At 29.8% G+C, this 22624-nt stretch overlaps 1 protein-coding gene across 2 annotated transcripts in view; it reads right to left on the bottom strand.

The window, feature by feature from the left end:
• Window positions 1-22380, bottom strand: part of LOC111284072 (1,4-alpha-glucan-branching enzyme 2-1, chloroplastic/amyloplastic-like) — a 32353-nt gene extending 9973 nt beyond the window's left edge. Inside the window, exons 1-8 of one of the 2 annotated variants that reach the window (XM_089755037.1) lie at window positions 21141-22380; window positions 20905-20999; window positions 19344-19424; window positions 18441-18559; window positions 18149-18268; window positions 17286-17415; window positions 6709-6819; window positions 18-5933 (exon numbers count right to left, since the gene is read on the bottom strand). In XM_089755037.1, the coding sequence (XP_089611163.1) occupies window positions 5883-5933; window positions 6709-6819; window positions 17286-17415; window positions 18149-18268; window positions 18441-18559; window positions 19344-19424; window positions 20905-20958 (666 nt within the window). In that variant the 5' untranslated portion in view covers window positions 20959-20999; window positions 21141-22380 and the 3' untranslated portion in view covers window positions 18-5882. Of the gene's footprint in view, window positions 1-17; window positions 5934-6708; window positions 6820-17285; window positions 17416-18148; window positions 18269-18440; window positions 18560-19343; window positions 19425-20904; window positions 21000-21140 lie in introns of those variants that run through there. The other variant, XM_089755038.1, reaches the window with a different exon arrangement.
• Window positions 22381-22624: the final 244 nt, after the last annotated feature.

The raw sequence follows: 22624 nt of genomic DNA, 5'->3' as shown, positions 1-22624 counted from the left end.
TTTAATACCAATTTGATGTCAGAAATTGATATTTGAGATATGAAAATTAACTGTAAATAAAAAAACTCACAAAGAAAACAACTCACAAAGATTTGAATAATGACAAAATATGATTATTGAATTGAAATGGATAAAAGTTCACCATCAAGTTTAAAAACTAAGGGATACATAAATACCACCTTAAGAATTCTAATCAAAGATATAAAACAATAGAAATTCACCAATCTAAGAAATCCAGGTAAAGGGATACAAAACTTGAAAAACAATCTAAAAGATTGCTTAAGATAAAAAAAACTCTATTTTACATTCAACCAAAGAATACAACAAATAAATAGATTAGGAATATCCATCCTAGCATGGGAACTTACAGATTGAATTGTAAAAATCATGCCTAAAATCAAAGGATTTACAAGTGAGCACCATATTTTATAATGTGAACACAATCTTCTATCCATTTACTCTTACAGATTACATGATAATGAATCTAATCACAACCCCATCTACCTTCATGCTTTTCTTTTCTAGCTAATGTAAACACAATCTTCCTACTCCGATCAATCTTATTTATGCATTTATTTAATGAATTTGGACAAAGATAGACCCATCTTATTTTTAAATAAGTTCTCCTTAATCTTAGCTCAAGTTGTGTGATATGCAAACACTTCAGTGTCAAAGTACAAAAACATAAATGTATCTAATTAAAACGTTATGTCACAAAATCATTCATTCAACCTAACCACAAGAAATTTATGACCAAAAGGATAATAAATGATATGCAACCTACTCATAAATTATGTTATTATAAGATGTGTTTAGAACCTAAAACATCAATAGCAATTAAGCATAAATTCAAGCAAATGCATACAAGCTTATACCAATTCTTAAAGATATATTATCACAAAGTATACCAATTGTTATCAAAAAACAAATCAAGCAAAATTATATTTTAAGATATCTCCTCCTTTTCAAAATAAAGATTAATCAATTTAAGACACAATTTTGCACGAAAAATATAAACTATATCAAGAATAGATACATAAACAAGTGTCCATAAAAGTTAAAAAATTCTTTAGCAATTTTGATACCAATTGTTAGCTATTTTGTTCACAAACTTTTAAGGATAACTATATATTTCAACCATATGAAATGTTCAATCAACACATGCATATAGCATTTTTTCATAAGCATATCCGATCCAAAACAACTATTCAATGATCATGTTATAACAAAGAATTGTCCAATCATGATTTTCAAGCATAATGAACATATATGCTATAACAAAGAAATAATGACGATATAATTATTCAAATATAATCCAAATTATTTCAATACAAAGCAATACTCTATTTAACTTATATCCATGTCCAATAACTCAGACGAATATCATGCAATAAAAACTATTAATCAAAGCAATCAAAAAATAAGCATAAATATTAATCAATCCAAGCATTTAACAAAGTTATGACAAATTTTATCACATAACTTGATGATTAATTTGTGCAAAATATTCACAAATTCAAACATAATATCTCATTTTTGCACATATCAAAGTAAGCATTTATCAAACAATGTATTAAACATTATAAATCATAAGCACATAGCATAGATTCAATACAATTACCTCCATCTTTATCAAGTTATGTTATTGTGCTCATTCTAGTTGAGTGAGACTTTGAATCCTCCATTCCATATCATTTAAATTAACTTTTGATGTACTTGAACTTGATTGATGAAGATGACTTACTTTACTTGTTCCACTTAAAATCTCAAAAATGTAAGTTCGCTCACTTTAAGCTCTCCTAGCATAGACTTAGAAAAATTTCTTGATAAAAAATTTTCATTAAAAGCATCAAGAAAATCAATTGATAAAAATTATATCAATTGTTCGAAAGGAATTCCATATTCTAAATCATTATAGACAAAAGAAATTTTGTTCACTAAGCTTAATTTTTCTATTAGAAATGAGATATATATAAATATATATATATATATATAAACTTAAGCTAAAGGTCATGTATCAAATTAAGCATCAAATATCATAATATTAACACTAAAGCTAAAGTTCTCACGTAATGTGCAAAAATTAAATATTTTAGATCATTCATGAACACAAAATAGACATATTCAATATTCATATATATTTAATAAATCACTAAAGAATATATCAAAACCAATTTGAGACCATATAGAATTCAACTCAAAAAAGACATTTATCATAAAAAACATAATTAAAAAAATTTCATCACAAAAGCATAAATATGCCTACACAAATTATAGTTCATAATCAATAATGACTTAAGACAAACATAAGAATTATAAAAAAATCACTTAATCTATGTTACAAGCATATCAAGTAAAGCTCAATCATATTCATATAAACACACATGACATGAACAATAGATGCGCTAATAATTTATTTTATTTAATATCAATTAGCTTATCATACATCAAATTAAAATCACAAATCAAAAAATAAGTCAATTAAGCACAAAAGCAAGCATATTTCATCACAATTCAAAATCATAGACAATTAAATAAATTGTGACATAACAATCAAGCACAAAATATGTTTTAAAATTTTCACAAGAAATCAAGAAATAATCAATTTAACATTTTTCAATAATCAAGTATTTTGATCACATATGCATTGCATCAAGAGATAATTTTCATCCATATGTGCACATGAGATTTATAAGAGTAATGAAATTGAATGAGAAATAATAATTCAAGCATTGAAAATAAATTCTTAATTTTAACATAAATACTTATTTCAAGATTAAAAATATAATTAAATAAATATCTGTAATACATACTTTTTTAATTAAAAAAAATATATTATTATTTTTTAAATTATTGAAAAATTTTAAAAAATCAAAATCAAAAGTCAAAGATTAAAAGTCAAAGGTCAAAGGGATTTAACATAAGCTTGACACATTATGATTCCAAACTATTCGAATAGCCAAAACGAATTTGGTGGCATTTTACGTGAATGGATCGATTACCTCCATGAGGGATTAATCTTATCATTAAGGTGATTGATCCCCCATGTAGGGTGATCAATCCCTTCTTGCTTTGTGAAATCAAATTTGCTTTTTGATCAAAAAATGAATCGATCCCTTAAAAAAAGGATCAATCTAGTCAAGCTAGACAGTTGTATTTTATTTTATACTTTACTCGCTAATTTGATCATCTCTTTGAGTTATACAATACCAAATCAAAAATCATTTGAAGATTTAAAAATTAAACTTAAAGAAATTTTTATCCATATAATATTCATCACATAATTCATTATATACGAATTATAATGAATTTTTTTTATCAAGCAAATTAAACTTTACATGACAAAACTCCCTTTTAATTAACGTATCATAATCTAACACAACTCAACAAATATATGTTAATTAAATATCAAATAAACACAACCAAACATATACATGTAAAACACAAACAAATTTATCCATATGATATTTCTCTCCCTTTTTATCATAGCAAAAAGATGAGCAAATAAACACAAAAAAAAAGGTTATGTTAAAACTCCCATACCAAATACTGTATACATACAAGAAGAAATATTTATAAACTCTCTTTTTTTGTCATTGTAAAAAAAAAATCAATTCAAGACATGAGACAAAATACTTGTTACCAATAATATTAAGAGTATTTTAAATGCATGTAATCAAGTGTAATATGCACAGTAAAGTTCACATACATATATTCAAGTACAAAAATATAAGTATATCCAATTAAAATGTTATAACACAAAATCATTCATTCAACCTACCTACATGAAATTTATGAACAAAAAGATAATAAATAATATGTAAGCTACTCATAAATCTTGTTATCAATGTACTTAGAACTTAAAATATCAATAGCAATTTAGTATAAATTTAAGCACATGCATACAAGCTTATATCAATTGTTAAATATATATTATCACAAAGCATACCAACTGTTATCAGAAAACAAATCAAGTAAAATTATAGTCTAAGATTTTTTTTTTTAAATAAGGATTAATCAATTTAAGATACAATTTTGTATAAAAGGTACAAGCTATATGACTGATAGGTATATAAACAAATGTCAATGAAAGTTAAAAAATTCTTTAGCAATTTTAATACCAATTGTTAGCTATTTTATTCACAAACTTTTAAATATCACAATATATTTCAAGCATATGAAATGTTCAATCAATACATGCATAATAACATTCTTTCATAAGCATATCCTATCTAAAACAAATATTTAATCATCATATTATAATAAAGAATTATACAATCATGATTTTTCGAGCATAATGAACACATATGCTATAGTAAAGAAATAATGAAAGCATAATTATTTAAATATAATCTAAATTATTTCAATATAAAGCAATATTTTTAATCCAAACATATACAAGTATATAAATACAATTAAACATATTTTTCAATCAAAATCATACAAGCACATGCAAAAATATTTTAAAATCACATATTGCAATATACCAATAAAGATACAAACATTTAGACATAATGTGATACATGTTATCTCAATGATCTTAATCGGTGAACATGTTCAAAAAAATCAATCTATTTAACTTATATCTATGTCCAAAAACTCAAACGAATTTTCATGCCATAAAAACTATTAATCGAAGCAATCAAGAAATAGGCATGCATATTAATCAATCCAAGCATTTAACAAAATTAAGACAAATTCTATTAAGTAACTTGATGATTAATTTGTGCAAATTGTTCACAAATTCAAACATAATATCTTATTTTTGCATATATCAAATAAGCATTTATCAAACCATGTATCAAATATTATAAATCATAGGCACATAATATAGATTCAATACAATTACCTTCATCCTTATCAAGTTATGTTATGCTTATTGTAGTTGAATGAAGTTTTGAATCCTCCATTTCACATTTTTAAGCTAGTCCTTAATGTACTTGAACTTGATTGATGAAGATGATTTGCTTTGCTTGTTCCACTTAAAATCTCAAAAATGACAGTTCATGCTTATTTCAAGTTCTCCTAACATAAACTTAGAAAAATTTCTTGACAAAGGATTTTCATTAAAAACATCAAGAAAATCAATTGATAAAAATTATACCAATTATTTGAAATGAATTCCATATTCTAAATCATTATAGACAAATGAAATTTTGTTCACTAAGTCCAATTTTTCAATTAGAAAAGAGATATATGTGTGTGTATATAAACTTACTAAAAACCATGTATCAAATTAAGCATCATATATTACAATATTGTCATTAAAGTTAAAATTCTCATGTAATGTGCAAAAATCAAATCTTTTAGATTATTCATTAACACAAAATGGACATATTTAATATTCATATATATTCAGTAAATCACCAAGAAATATGTCAAAACCAATTTAAGGCCCTATAGAATTCAAAAAACTCAAAAAAAACATGCTTTTTATCAAAAACATAATCAAGAAAATTTTACGACAAAAACATAAATATATCTACATAAATTATAAACCATAATCAATAATGATTTAAAACAAACATAAGCATTATAAGAAAATCACTTAATCCATGTTACAACCATGTCAAGTAAAGCTCAATTATATTCATATAAGCACACATGACATGAATAATAAATGAGCCAATAATATATTTTAGTTAAGATAAATTAGCTAATCATGCATCAATTTAAAATCACAAATTAAAAAATAAGTCAAGTAAGCACAAGATCACGCATATTTCAAAAATATTTCATTACAATCAAATAAATTGTGACATAACAATCAAGCACAAAATATATTTCAAAATTTTCACAAGAAATCAAGAAATAATTGATTTAGCATTTTTCAATAATCAAGCTCAATCCATTTATTAATAATGGCTATGTGCAGTCGATAATCAAATCTGACACCATCTTGGACAAAGGCAAAATGTAGGCATTCTACTCACCTATAGCATACACAATTGCACAATTAGCATAACAAAGATAAAGAATATTGACATTTTCCCAAAAGAATTACTCATCTCAATTACATTCCTCTAAGTATTATCCTTTATTGGTTTTACTAATTATTTAATTGATTATTATGACAGATGACGATTTAAGATGATGGAAGTCTACTTTCAACTATTGTTTCTTTTCCTCTTCAATGTTCATAGAACTTATAGAATGTTATTTTTGCAAATAATATATGAAAATCTGCAACTAAATCACTCCAATATAAACATTTTATCAATTAAATGTTCCTTACAATGCTAATATTTCTAAAATGTAAAACATAAATTACCTTTTATTGTGCTAGTAGCTCTTTTGGTGAATTATTTGCACAAAAGATGAAATACATGAAAAGCAAGGATATTTTAAGATTTCTAGAGATTCTTGGTTGTTCCTTTCAAGTGTTTTTGGAATTTTCATTTTTGGCATCTTTAGTTGTTATGTTTCCATAACTCTTGGTCTACAATAAAAATTAGTTCAATTTACAACAAGCATTTTTAACAATTCTTTAGTTCATTCTACAATATCAAAACACTTAACTACTAGCACGGTAATGTACTTATTCATGGTATATGGATTCAATTGATGCATGAAGAGAAGTGATGAAACAGTAGAGAATTAGAAAAACATGTACAATACACAAATGTTTGGTAGGATTATGCACACACAAGTAACTTATTATATAACACCAAGCAAAATAGAAAATCTGCAAACTCATTCTGATATTACCTGCAACCCATGATAGGTGTACATCATTGAAGTCACAACATCAAATTTGAACCCATCAAACTTGTATTCTTCTAGCCACCATCTTGCATTTGAAAGAAGAAACCTTTGTACCTAAAGCAACAAGTAAAAATTAATATTTACACACAATAAGATGGAAGGAAGCCAAAATCTTTCAACAAGCTATTGTTTAAGAGAAGTTTCAATAGAAGTACATACTTCCCAGCTTCCATAATTAAAAAGGTAAGAATCCCACATCCAGTAGTGACCTCTTGACCCCGAGTGGAAGTAATAAGCATCGGTTCCATCAAACATGTTCAATCCATCTAATACATTATTAGATGCATGGCTGTATTTGTCAAACATAAGTTAGATACAAAGATGGATGAAAAAATTAATTAATAACTTAAATTAACTAAAGAATAAAAATTAACTAAGACTTGTAGCAAAAGATTACTTACTCAAAGCAACAGAGCAAATACTTGAATAAAAATTTGCTACAGCTCAGAAAAGAATTTAACATTAATGACATGCAAAAGATAAAAACTTTCATTGTAAACAATATAGTAAGATTCCATTTGGTAGTTGTTTTTGCTACTAGCTTTTTGCTTCCACAAGCAGAAAGTACATTTGGATAGAAAAGACAATAATACTTTAAAAGAATTAAAAATAAAAAATATAATCTCTTGTAGAACAAAATACTATGATTCCTCTTTTAATAGAACAATTATACTACAAATTCTACTCATTTAATCATATATATTTTCAAACAATTATCACTTTGCTTTTTCCCTTTTAGGTTTGTTCTTTAGAAACCTTTTAGGAAGCCAAAAGCAACTAGGAAAAACATAGCAAGAATAAGGACCAATAACAGCCTAAATTCTAATGACCATTTTTGCATCGAGTCTACTGGAAGAATGACCATACAATCTATGCAGGAAAAGAAGAAGAAAAAGAGTTTATATTTTCATTTTTGGTACAAAAAAGCTGGAAAAAAGCGTTTGCACAAAAACTGTAGCAGCAAATAAAGCTAAAGGGTGTGTTTCTAGAAATGATATTCTCCTGCAAGTCCAATTATTACCTATGCACAATATCCATAAGAACAAGTAGACCCAACTCATGAGCCCTATCTATCAGTGACTTAAGATTATCAAGGGTTCCAAAACGACTGCTTGGTGCAAAGAAGTTTGTCACATCGTGCCTGCAACATATTAAATACAACTTGTTAAAAGTAGAAGAGGTTAGTTTCCATAACCAAAACTAAATTCTGAATAAATATTTCTGCTTACATCCAAAACATAATATTTTAGTACAAGTTAACAAACATAAATAGCAACAAATAAAGATAAGCTGATATTTTGATGGAGATAATATCCAAATCAAGCATAATATGAGTGCTATTGAACAGCATTACATCCAAGTCTTTTAATGCGAGGAAGCACATCATCTCTAAAGTTGGCATATGTGTTAATTATTGGCTCCTGCATCTCAGAGTTGATAATATTAAGAAAACTAGGAAATGGATTAACCATACCAAAGTGTACCATGGAAGATAAAGACTAAAGGAGTTTGTGGGACAAATTTTCTTTGAATGATAGTATGACGAAAACTAGAGATAAGTTTTGGTTTAATTGCAAATTTAGGCTTCTTAATGGGTTTTAGAAATGGGTAAAGAATCATAATGAAATGCAATCAAACCAACTTCTATGTTATTGATTTGAAACTGTTATTTAAGATATTTCTATACACAAAGCAGTTAACAGAGATCCAAGTCACTAGCTGTTTGGCATTTGCATTATCATTAACTAAAGTAATACTCATTATTTAGCATTCCAAATGGAAGGACTTCCTTTAACCAAAGAACACAAAAAGTAGGCCGTATGCACTTAAGTGGCTTTTTGCTAGTTTAATTTGACAAATTTTCTCTTTAAGAGAGGCCGCCCTGCCTGTGGGATGCAGGAAAGTTCGGTTTCAAAATTTACAACCCTTTCTAGACAGTTATACTGTTTGATGCTCTTAAAGGTGTTCAATGCAAGTCAAAATGTTTCTCTACCTTCCTTTTGTTTTTTTTTTTTTGGGAGGGGGAGGGGAGGTAAAATTGATAGTTTAAATACAGATACTAAGATAAATTTTCCAGTAAAATGTATTGTCTTATAAAACTTCCTGCTTCACTTTTCGGTCTCAAAACCTTGCAAGAACACTTCGTAGGAAAGGTTGAAAGAAATAGCATAAAAAATATGATCCCATACATGATAGCATTTAATGAAGCTTTTTATCAAACTTAAGGTTTCCTCTTTTAAGATTAAATAAATTAAGGAAATGCAATTCAACACAGAGATAGAAGAGTTGAAAAACAATTTGCTACATGCAAGGGAAAGGAAGATGCATACCATGCTACCCATTCCAACATGTGATTCAGACTTTAAGTGATTTTGGTCCTTTTGGCTGGGGGTGTTTGTATACATACTTTTCCTGTTAATAGTATAAAAATCATTAGTCAGGATAAAGAGTACAAAAATTTGAGATAAGACACATATTATAGACTAAACTAAGTTGACTGTGCTGTGCAATGATTAAACTTGAACAAGTGAGAACACAATTTAGAAACTGACTTCATATATGAAAGAGAACCAATCAAAATTGTTTTCTTAAAAACCTTCAAGGGCATTGATGTTAATGTTAACATTATAAAGGCAGACGTTCATCAAAACAACCTACTCTAAGAAGTATAAGAAATTCATGATTCGTTTATATATCAATTAATCATATTTGTGTGTAGGCATGCATGCATGCTTTTGTTTATGTATCCTCACACACATGCAGTCATTTTAAAATTATCCTAAACATTAGTTGGTATTTCTAATTTTCGCCAAGCTCCAAATATTTTAGCTGCTTAATAGTTTGAAAAGAATAAGTTACCTAATCTTTCCAACAAAACCAAAAGATCAAATAGCTACAAATTATACCTCTTCTGGCAGATCATAGTATATTCCGTTCTATGGGATTTCACCTGGTGCTTGAACAGAGAACTTGATCTAAGGAAGAATGGAGTCCTTAATCCCAGATGGAGTTTCCATATGAATCAACAATTATATGGTCAAAAAGTTAAAATGGACACATGGAAAAAGAGGTTTGGATGAATGATAATTGACATGATCATAACAATCCACCAAAAAAATATTTTTTTTCCATCTTCATCCTTTCTTTCTCCCTTCCTTTTAGGACAGGAGTTAGTTGGATTTGAACTCAACTACCTTGAATAATTTTGCTTAACTTGGAGACCACCCCACTAAATACTTCAATGCCTTTATGTCATGAATTCTAGTAATTAATTATTGTGAAGGCTGTAGTACAACCAATGATTTAGTCAAACCTTATACACATGCAATAGGATCAATGTTAAAAAAAAGCATCATACTTAAAGGTTCCTGGTCCATAGATCATGATCAAAAGGCTAAATACCTTTTTGAACTACTGGGAAAGAGTTGCAAGTTTTTATAGTTTCTTTTTACTCTGACTTAAAAAGTGGAAAAAGGAAATAATAAACAAGTAGCCAAACTTATGTTCATCTACAGGCAATTTACCTTCACTTGAGAACCATGGAGAATTGGTGGTGAACCATAAGCATTATTAGCCAAAATATCTCCTAGACACCAAAGTCATTCTATTAAAAAACAATTAATATTTGTAGAATTAAACACTAGATGTTATTTAAATATAGAAATAGACAATAGATCACTGCCAGTGGAAATCAAAACAGCTATCTAAGCACTTAGAACACAGTCACCTTCCCTTTTATACTTGAGACTGCATGGCATTAAATATATGAATTAGCTGATACAATTAATTGTTACATAAGCAAGGTGGCTTTTGCACTTAATTATAAAAACTTTGACAACATTTATCTTTTTAACTTTTCTATTTGGAGCTTTTAAGAATACCAACTGCACCAGACTATACACCCAATCATTGGTCCATTAAGAAGAATATTCATGCTCACATACATATAAAAAGACCCATGTTTACATTCAGATTTAACATTAAACTAAGTGTTTTGACAAACCAAACTTAAATAACTTTTAACTTCTTTCGGCATGTGCATTTAAAGAAGATATAAGCATTGACTTACGAATAGCTGGTATTGCAAATACTACAGTTTCTTAAGGCATATATCTTAGGGCACATGGTTTAAGTCAAAGAGAAAAGCAGGGAAGAATTGATTATTATGACAAATGACAATTTAAAATGGTGGAAGTCTACCTTCAACTATTGTTTCTTTTCCTCTTCAATATTAATAGAACTTAAAAGAATGTTATTTTTGCAAATAATATATGAAAATCTGCAACTAAATCACTCCAATATAAACATTTTATCAATTAAATGTTCCTTACTATGCTAATATTTCTAAAGGGTTAAACATAAGTTACCTTTTATTGTGCTAGTAGCTCTTTAGGTGAATTATTTGCACAAAAGATGAAATATGTGAAAAGCAAGGATATTTTAAGATTTCTAGATATTCTTGTTTGTTCCCTTCAAGTGTTTTTGGAATTTTCATTCTTGGCATCTTTAGTTGCTATGTTTCCATAACTCTTGGTCTACAATAAAAATTAGTTCAATTTACAACAAGCATTTTTAAAAATTCTTTAGTTCATTCTACAATATCAAAACACTTAACAACTAGCAGGGAAATCTACTTATTCATGGCATCAAAACACAAATGTTTGGTACGCTTACGCACACACAAGTACATGTGTGCATACTTTTTCAAAAACATTTCTACACTTAGCATCCTCATGGATCACGTAAAAAAGTATTGAAACCCCAATCCATTTACGCAACCTAGTGCAACAAATGTTGCCATAGAAGAGACAGGGGACTTAAAGCGGACATCTTAATTCTGGAACAGATAAATGATTATAAGTCGAAGGAAGCTAAATGTGACTCAAATAAGAGTTATAGAACATACATCTTCACCAATGGTGACAACCTCAGGATATAGCCCATGAATCATATGATTAATCAGCATCAGATAGACAACAGCATCTACATCAATTGCATATCCAAAGTACTCATTGTAGTTTCCAGTAAATGCTACCCATAGCAAGTTCAAGAAAACAAAGGTTAAGCCGGGATAATACATTATGAAGATGCAATGACACTAAAAATCTTTAGTCCTCAAGAGAATTTTGTTAAAAAACAAACATAGAGAAATGATGCCTCACCACTTACAAGAACCAAATGTTACATCAGTTCTATTTCTCTATATAACATAAAATCAAAACTTTGATAATTAGCATCTGAACATGCAAGTAACTTATTATATAACACCAAGCAAAATAGAAAATCTATAGCAAAAGATTACTTACTTAAAGCAATAGAGTAAATACTTGATTAAAAATTTGCTACAGCTTAGAAAGGAATTTAACATTAACAACATGCAAAAGATAAAAGCTTTCATTGTAAACAATACAGTAAGATTCCATTTGGTAGTTGTTTTTGCTACTAGCTTTTTGTTTCCGGAAACAAAAAGTACATTTGGGTAGAAAAGATAATAATACTTTAAAAGAATTAAAAATAAAAAATATAATTTCTTGTAGAACAAAATACTATGATTCCTCTTTTAATAGAACAATTATACTACAAATTCTATTGCATTTAATTATATATATTTTCAAACAACTATGACTTTACTTTCTCCTTTTTAGGTTTGTTCTTTAGAAACCTTTTAGGAAGCCAAAAGCAACTAGAAAAAACATAGTAAGAGCAAGGACCAATAACGGCCTAAATTCTCATGGCCATATTTGCATCAAGTCTACTAGAAGAATGGCCATACAGTCTAAATAGGAAAAGAAGAAGAAAAAGAGTTTATATTTTCATTTTTGGTATGAAAAAGCTAGGAAAAACCGTTTGCACAAAAACTGTAACAACAAATAAAGCTGAAGGATGTGTTTCTAGAGAAGACATTCTCTTGCAAGTCCAATTATTACCTGTGCACAATATCCATAATAACAAGTAGATCCAACTTATGAGCCTTATCTATCAGTGACTTAAGATCATCAAGGGTTCCAAAACGACAGCTTGGTGCAAAGAAGTTTGTCACATGATACCTACAACATATTAAATGCAACTTGTTAAAAGTAGAAGAGGTTAGTTTCCATAACCAAAACTAAATTTTGAAGAAATATTTCTGTTTACATCCAAAACATAACATTTTAGTACAAGTTAACAAACATAAACAGCAACAAATAAAGATGAGCTGATATTTTGATGGAGATAATGCCCAAATCTAACATAATATGAGTGCTCTTGAACAGCCATGATTTGAACAGCATTATATCCAAGTCTTTTAATGCGGGGAAGCACATCATCTCTAAAGTTGGCATATGTGTTAATTATTGGCTCCTACATCTCAGAGTTGATAATATTAAGAAAACTAGGAAATGGATTAACCATACCAAAGTGTACCATGGAAGATAAAGACTGAAGGCATTTGTGGGACAAATTTTCTTTGAATGACAGTATGATGAAAACTAGAGATAAATTTCGGTTTAATTACAAATTTAGGCTTCTTAATGGGTTTTAGAAATGGGTGAAGAATCATAATGAAATGCAATAAACCAACTTCTATGTTATTGATTTGAAACTGCTATTTAAGATATTTCTATACACAAAACAGTTAACAAAGATCCAAGTCACTAGCCGTTTGGCATTTGCATTATCATTAACTAAAGTAATACTCATTATTTAGTATAATACAATTGGAAGGACTTCCTTTAACCAAAGAACACGAAAAAAGGCCGCATACACCTACGTGGCTTTTTGCTACGTTAATTTGACAGATTTTCTCTTTAAGAGAGGCCACCTTGCCTATGGGATGTAGAAAAGTTCTGTTTCAAAATTTACAGGCCTTCCCAGACAGCTATACTGTTTGATGCTCTTAAAGATGTTCAATGCAAGTCAAAATGTCTCTTTATCTTCCTTTTTTTTGGGGGAGGGGTAAAATTGATAGTTTAAATACAGATACTAAGTTAAGTTTTCTTGTAAAATGTATTGTCTTATAAACCTCCTGCGTTACTTTTCAGTCTTAAAACCTTGCAAGAACACTTCATAGGAAGGGTTGAAAGAAATAGCATAAAAAATATGATCCCACACATGATAGCATTTAATGAAGCTTTTTATCAAACTTAAGGTTTCCTCTTTTAAGATTAAATAAGTCAAGGAAATGCAATTCAGTGCAGAGACAGAAGAGTTGAATAACAATTTGCTACATGCAAGGGAAAGGAAGACACATACTATGCTACTCATTCCAACATGTGATTCATAGACTTAAGTGATTTTGGTTTTTTTGGCTGGCGGTGTTTGAATACATACTTTTCCTATTACAGTATAAAAATCATTAGTCAGGTTAGAGAGTACAAAAATTTGAGATAACAAACATATTATAGACTAAACTACGTTGACTGTGCTGTGCAGTGATTAAACTTGAATAAGCGAGAACACAATTTAGAAACCGACTTCATATATGAAAAAGAACAAATCAAAATTGTTTTCTTAAAAACCTTTAAGGGCATTGATCTTACTATTAACATTATAAAGGAAGATGTTCATCAAAACAACCTAAGATGAATAAGAAATTCATTATTTGTTTATATAATCAATTAATCATATTTGTGTGCAGGCATACATGCATGCTTTTGTCTATGTATCTTCACACACATGCAGTCATTTTAAAATTATCATAAACAATAGTTGGTATTTCTGATTTTCCCCAAGCTCCAAATATTTCAGCTGCTTATAGTTTGAAAAGAATAAGTTATCTAATCTTTCCAACAAAACCAAAAGAGCAAATAGCCGCCAACTGTACTCTTTTGGCAAATCATAGTATATTCCGTTGTATGGGATTTCACCTAGTGCTTGAACAAAGAAATTGATCCAAGCAAGAATGGAGTCCTTAATCCTAGATGGAGTTTCCATACGAATCTACAATTATATGGTCAAAAACTTAAAATGTACACATGGAAAAAGAGGTTTGGATGAATGATAATTGACATGATCAGAACAGTCCACCAGAAAAATGGTTTTTTTTTTTTTTCATCTTCTTCTTTTCTTTCTTTCTACCTTCCTTAGGACGGGAGTTAGTTGGATTTGAACTCAGCTACCTTGAATAATTTTGCTTGACTTGGAGACCACCCCACTAAATACTTCAATGCCTTTATGTCATGAATTCTAGTAATTAATTATTGTGAAGGTTGTAGGACAACCAATGATTTAGTCAAACCATATACACATGCAATAGGATCAGTGTTAAAAAAAAGCATCATACTTAAAGGTTCCTGGTCCATAGATCATGATCAAAAGGCTAAATACCTTGTTGATCTACCGAGAAAGAGTTGCAAGTTTTTATAGTTTCTTTTTACTCTGACTTAAAAAGTGGAAAAAGGAAATAATAAACAAGTAACATTTGAATGTAAGCACAATAAGTTTCAAGAGCCAAACTTATGTTCATCTACAGGTAATTTACCTTCACTTGAGAACCATGGGGAATTGGTGGTGAACCGTCAGCATTATTAGGCCCAAAGATCTCCCGGACACCAAACTCATTCTGCTAAAAAACAATTAATATTTGTAGAATTAAACACTAGATGTTATTTAAATATAGAAATAGACAATAGATCACTACCAATGTAAATCAACACAGCTTTCTAAGCACTTAAAACACAGTCACCTTCCCTTTTATACTTGAGACTGCATGGCATTAAATATATGAATTAGTTGATACAATTAATTGTTACATAGGCAAGGTGGCTTTTGCACTTAATTATAAAAACTTTGACAACGTTTATCTTCTTAACTTTTCTATTTGGAGCTTTTAAGAATATCAACTGCACCAGACTATACACCTAATCTTTGGTCCATTAAGAAGAATATTCATGCCCACATACATATAAAAAGATCCATGTTTACATTCAGATTTAACATTAAGCTAAGTGTTTTGACAAACCAAACTTAAATAACTTTTAACTTCTTTCAGCATGTGCATTTAGAGAAGATATAAGCATTGACTTATGAATAGCTAGTATTGCAAATAATATAGTTTCTTAAGGCATACTTCTTAGAGCACATAGGTCAGAGTAAAAAAGAAAAGCAGTGGAGAATTGATTATTATGATAGATGACATTTTAAGATGGTGGAAGTCTACCTTCAACTATTGTTTCTTTTCCTTTTCAATATTCATAGAACTTAAAGAATGTTATTTTTGCAAATAATATATGAAAATCTGCAACTAAATCACTCCAATATAAACATTTTATCTATTATATATTCCTTACTATGCTAATATTTCTAAAGGGTAAAACATAAATTACCTTTTATTGTGCTAGTAGCTCTTTAGGTGAATTATTTGCACAAAAGATGAAATATGTGAAAAGCAAGGATATTTTAAGATTTCTAGAGATGCTTGTTTGTTCCCTTCAAGTGTTTTTGGAATTTTCATTTTTGGCATCTTTAGTTGCTATGTTTCCAGAACTCTTGGTCTACAATAAAAATTAGTTCAATTTACAACAAGCATTTTTAACAATTCTTTAGTTCATTCTACAATATCAAAACACTTAACTACTAGCAAGGTAACCTACTTATTCATGGCATATGGATTCAATTGATGCATGAAGAGAAGTGATGAAGCAATATAGAATTAGAAAAACATGTACAATACACAAATGTTTGGTAGGCTTCGCACACACAAGTACATGTGCAAACTTTTTCAAAACCATTTCTACACTTAGCATCATCATGAATCACATAAAAAAGTATTGAAACCCCATTCCATTTACACAACCCAGTTCAACAAATATTGCTATAGAAGAGACAGGGGACTTAAAGCAGACATCATAATTCTGGAACAGATAAACGATTATAAGTCGAAGTATGCTCAATGCGACTCAAAGAGGAGTTATAGAACATACATCTTCAACAATGGTGACAGCCTCAGGATATAGCCCATGAATCATATGATTAACCAGCATTAGATAGACAACAACATCTACATCAGTTGCATTTCCGAAGCACTCATTGTAGTTTCTAGTAAATGCTACCTACAGCAAGTTCAAGAAAACAAAGGTTAAGCCAGGATAATACATTATATAGATGCAATGACACTAAAAACCTTTAGTACTCAAGAGAATTTAGCTAAGAAACAAACATAGAGAAATGATGCTTCACCACTTACAAGAACCAAATGTTACATCAGTTCTACTTCTCTATATAACATAAAGTCAAAACTTTGATAATTAACATCTAAACATGCGAGTAACTTATTACATAACATCAAGCAGAATAGAAAATCTGCAAACTCACTCAGATATTAATTGCAACCCATGATAGGTGTACATCATTGAAGTCACAACATCAAATCTGAACCCATCAAACTTGTATTCTTCCAGCCACCATCTTTCATTTGACAGAAGAAACCTTTGTACCTAAAGCAACAAGTAAAAATTAATATTTACACACAACAGGATGGAAAGAAGCCAAAATCTTTCAACAAGCTATTGTTTAAGAGAAGTTTCAAAAGAAGTACATACTTCCCAGCTTCCATAATTAAAAAGGTGAGAATCCCACATCCATTGGTGACCCTTTGACCCCGAGTGGAAGTAATAAGCATTGGTTCCATCAAACATGTTCAATCCATCTAACACATTATTAGATGCATGGCTATATTCGTCAAACATCAGTCAGATACAAAGATGGATGACAAAATTAATTAATAACTTAATTTAACTAAAAAATAAAAATTAATTGAGACTTATAGTAAAAGATTACTCACTCAAAGCAATAGAGCAAATACTTGAATAAAAATTTGCTACAACTTAGAAAAGAATTTAACATTAACGAAATGCAAAAGATAAAAACATTCATTGTAAACAATACAGTAAGATTCCATTTGGTAGTTGTTTTTGCTACTAGCTTTTAGCTTCCAGAAGCAGAAAGTACATTTGGGTAGAAAAGACAATAATACTTTAAAAGAATTTAAAATAAAAAATATAATCTCTTGTAGAACAAAATACTATGATTCCTCTTTTAATACAACAATTATACTACAAATTCTATTGCATTTAATCATATATATTTTCAAACAATTATGACTTTGTTTTCTCCTTTTTAGGTTTGTTCTTTAGAAAGCTTTTAGGAAGCCAAAAACAACTAGAAAAAACATAGTAAGTGTAAGGACCAATAACAGCCTAAATTCTCATGGCCACATTTGCATCAAGTCTACTGAAAGAATGACCATACAGTCTAAGCAAGAAAAGAAGAAGAAAAGGAGTTTATATTTTCATTTTAGGTATGAAAAAGCTAGGAAAAACCGTTTGCACAAAAACTGTAACAGCTAATAAAGCTGAAGGGTGTGTTTTTAGAAATGATATTCTTCAGCAAGTCCAATTATTACCTGTGCACAATATCCATAAGAACAAGTAGACCCAACTCGTGAGCCCTATCTATCAGTGACTTAAGATCATCAGGGATTCCAAAACGACCGCTTGGTGCAAAGAAGTTTGTCACATGATACCTGCAACATATTAAATGCAACTTGTTAAAAGTAGTAGAGGTTAGTTTCCATAACCAAAACTAAATTCTGAAGAAATATTTCTGTTTACATCCAAAACATAACATTTTAGTAAAGTTAACAAACATAAACAGCAACAAATAAAGATGAGCTGATATTTTAATAGAGATAATACCCAAATCTAGCATAATACAAGTGCTCTTGAATAGCCATGATTTGAACAGCATTATATCCAAGTCTTTTAATGGGAAGCACATCATCTCTAAAGTTGGCATATGTGCTAATTATTGGCTCCTGCATCTCAGAGTTGATAATATTAAGAAAACTAGGAAATGGATTAACCCTATCAAAATGTAGCACAAAAGATGAAGACTGAAGGTGTTTGTGGGACAAATTTTCTTTGAATGACAGTATGATGAAAACTAGAGATAAATTTTGGTTTAATTGCAAATTTAGGCTTCTTAATGGGTTTTAGATACAATCAAACCAACTTCCATGTTATTGATTTGAAACTGCTATTTAAGATATTTCTATACACAAAGCAGTTTAACAGAGATCCAAGCCACTAGCTATTTGGTATTTGCATTATCATTAACTAAAGTAATACTCATTATTTAGTAATACCAGAGAAATGTTTTTTTTTTTTTCATCTTCATCTTTTCTTTCTTTCTCCCTTCTTTTTAGGGCGAGAGTTAGTTGGATTTGAACTCTGCTACCTTGAACAATTTTGCTTGACTCGGAGACCACCCCATTAAATACTTCAATGCCTTTATGTCATGAATTCTAGTAATTAATTATTGTGAATGTTGTAGTACAAACCAATGATTTATTCAAACCATATACACATGCAATAGGATCAGTGTAAAAAAAAAAGCACCATACTTAAAGGTTCCTGGTCCACAGGTCATGATCAAAAGGCTAAATACCTTGTTGATCTACAAGGAGAGAGTTGCAAGTTTTTATAGTTTCTTTTTATTGACTTCAAAAGTGAAAAAAGGAAATAATAAACAAGTAGCATTTGAATGTAAGCACAATAACTTTCAAGAGCCAAACTTATATTCATCTATAGGTAATTTACCTTCACTTCAAAACCATGGGGAATTGGTGGTGAACCGTCCGCATTATTAGGCCAAAAGATGTCCCAAACACCAAACTCATTCTGTTAAAAAACAATTAATATTTGTAGTATTAAACACTAGATGTTATTTAAATATAGAAATAGACAATAGATCACTGCCAATGTAAATCAACACACATGTTTACATTTAGATTCAACATTAAACTAAGTGTTTTGACAAACCAAACTTACATAACTTTTAACTTCTTTCAGCATGTGCATTTAGAGAAGATATAAGCATTTACTTATGAACAGCTGGTATTGCAAATACTACAGTTTCATAAGGCATACATCGTAGAGCACATTGGTCAGAGTCAAAGAGAAAAACAGGGGAGACAGTAGCTCATTAAAAGCAACACAAATGATGTGTAGTTCATCAATAGATATAAAATTGCAAGAAAGCTGCCACAGAAATAAAGTGCTGAGTTACTGATATTTTGACAGCACCAACTCCATCTTGTGACTGCATTATTTATGTCATGTATAGAAGGAGAAGATTCAGAAAGCAATCAAAGAAAATCACTTGTAGGTGCACCTACTAAAGTATTGCACAATTATTATGAACTTCACTTAATGTCAAGTAACCCATCAATGGCAGGACAGTTCTTACAGACATGGAAAATATCAATTCAATGCACACGTGGCATTTATTCTTGCACAAGAAAGCATAACATACCCGGCTCAAAATATCTGCATTAGGGTTCCAATTGTTAAAATTTCCAATCAATAAAATGCAGTAAAATAATCACAAAAATTGAAGAGAAAACACAACACCTAGAAGTTAATAAGACTTTTTTTATTGCATAGAAGTTACTAAGATTAATGGTTAAAATCTCAAAATGTTAAAATGATGCATAAAAAACCCTAACTCCTGGTGCCCACTCCCTGTAAGTTATTCCTGTCTCATTGAAAGCCAGATGAGATTATATCAAAAAAGAGCAATTTCAGCTTATCATAAAACAACTTCTAAGACAACAAAAAAAAACATGAATGGAGAATAACATTTTTACTAAAAATTAAAGTTAACAAAATAGCTATTAAGCAATGTAATACAAAGAAATGATAAAGGAAACAAGGAGAAGACATTCACAAATAAATAAATAAAATAAACATATAAAAGTGAAATAATAGAGAAAGGACTAATTCTAAGGGCTTCAATAAAATTCTCAATTTTTTCTTGCACCAAAGAACCAAATACTTGCTCCACACTTTGTTGAACATCAAGGAATTGATTTCTTTCTTAGATTGATCTACCTAAATTTTAAACATATAAAAATAGAAAGATCTAAAAAATCGTGTACACTATTCCCACACAAATCAATCACAAGAATATTCCAACACTAATTTTATTTAATTGAAAATTGCTCATTTGAACTGGAAAGAGTAATAAATCAAAACAAATTACACTTAGTGTAAAAAACAATAACATGCAACCATGGGAGCTACAATTAATATGAAACATTACAGTCATAAAAAATAAGCCCGTGCTAACAATTAGATATTTGGAAGAATGATAACTTACATGTGAAGCCAAGCTTCTCATAATCAAGAGAAAATGCCTCCAAACCACCTTCATACTTGTCAATTTCCTCTAATATTTTTTTGTACTGTGCATACCTATAATTAGATAAAATATACAAGATAATAAAAATGTCAGTGGCATATACCTTATCTACAACATCATTAGACAATTCCATATTCATTGATCACTTTGCTAAATACAAACATTGTAAGAGGGTCGGGTCAGGAGCATCAAACCTGAGTTTTCCGTTTTTTGTATCAAATGCAACATTTCTCTCCAAAAAAGACACACCCGGCCACTCTGCCCTAACCCAGATCTCGGCGACGGTAGCTGACCCGGCCGCCGTTCGGCGTCAGTTAACTCCAAAATTTCAGCCGTGGACTCTTCTCTTCCTTCTTGTCTCAGATTCAGCCTCTGTTTTAGCAAATCACCTCATAATAGCTTAGATCTAAAACTTTAACCCGAAATTTTAAACCGCCGTTCACCCTCTTCTCGCGGTCCGGTCGTCCTGAAACCAAAGTATGTTGTTTCTACCCTTCCATCCTTCCTTTCTACCGGTTCAGATCATCCAAAAGTCTCCTCGCCCGTGCTGACCACCGTACGCCGCCATCGCTCCCACCGCCCAAAAAAATAGCTCTTTTCTCTCCTTTCCCAAAATCTTAAAAATGCTCTGCCAAATCACTCATAAAAACAAAAAAAAATCCCATGACCGAAAGCCCTTTTCATCCTCAACGGGCCCTTTTCTGTTTCTTTTTTTTTTCCGATGGATTCTTCAATAGGGACTGTGGTTGTTTGCATTTTTTTTTTTTGGCTTTGTTGGTTTTGTTGGCTTGGTTTTTTTATTTTTTGTTTTCGGCTGTGACAGTTGCTATTTATTTGTTGGCAGTTTCGATGGCTATCTCAGTAGGACTGTGGGTGGTGGGTAGGTGGGAGATGGGAGCTGTTCCTGGGGGGGTAGTTTGGAGATCGGTGGGGTTGGGTTGGTGATCGGCTAGCAAAGGAAAGGGAATGGGATGGTGGTGGCGGTTTAAGGCGGAAAGGTATGGTGGTGCACAAGGTTGCCGGTGAAGGCAATGGCCTGTTGGATTTTTGGCATTGCCTTCTTCGCCCAAAAATTGGCCTCCAGAAAAAAATGCCTTTCAAAAGTTTTTTCAGAAAAGATTGGCCTCCTCTCTTGCCTCAATTTTTCTTCAGATCCAGTTCAAATCTCCAATTTTTTTAGATTTGAGAAACACTTTAATTCAAATTTTCGATTCTACGAGATTTGAGAAAGACTATACAGTTTTTGTGCTGGCAAGTAGACCACAATACAGTGGGCAATCGGCTTGAATTCAACAGTGGAATTATTTGAATTTTGACTGTTTAGAGTTTTAAGCTTTTTGTTTTTTTTCTATTATTATTTTGACTTTTATTCAAAGAAATTAAAATTAAAAAATAGAATAATAAGAATTCAAAATAAGATAGACTACACTGTTTTATTTATCGAGCCCTATCAAATAATTTGAATAAAATAATTTTAAATCTAAATTAATTAAAATGAGATTTAATTTGTTCAATTTATTTGATGATTTAATAAATTTAAAATATTTATTAAGATAATAATTACTGATAATATTTTTTAAATTGAGTATATTCAAATAAAATAAAAATTGTTTAACAAATTATTTTGATTCAATTTTAAAATTAATCTGAACAAAATCTGATAAATACACATTTTTTG

The sequence above is a fragment of the Durio zibethinus genome, chromosome 26 (assembly GCF_047325235.1).
Source record: "Durio zibethinus cultivar Kanyao isolate XHJ-2024 chromosome 26, ASM4732523v1, whole genome shotgun sequence".
NCBI classification, from domain to species: domain Eukaryota; kingdom Viridiplantae; phylum Streptophyta; class Magnoliopsida; order Malvales; family Malvaceae; genus Durio; species Durio zibethinus.
This window is presented reverse-complemented; position numbering and strand designations above follow the sequence as displayed.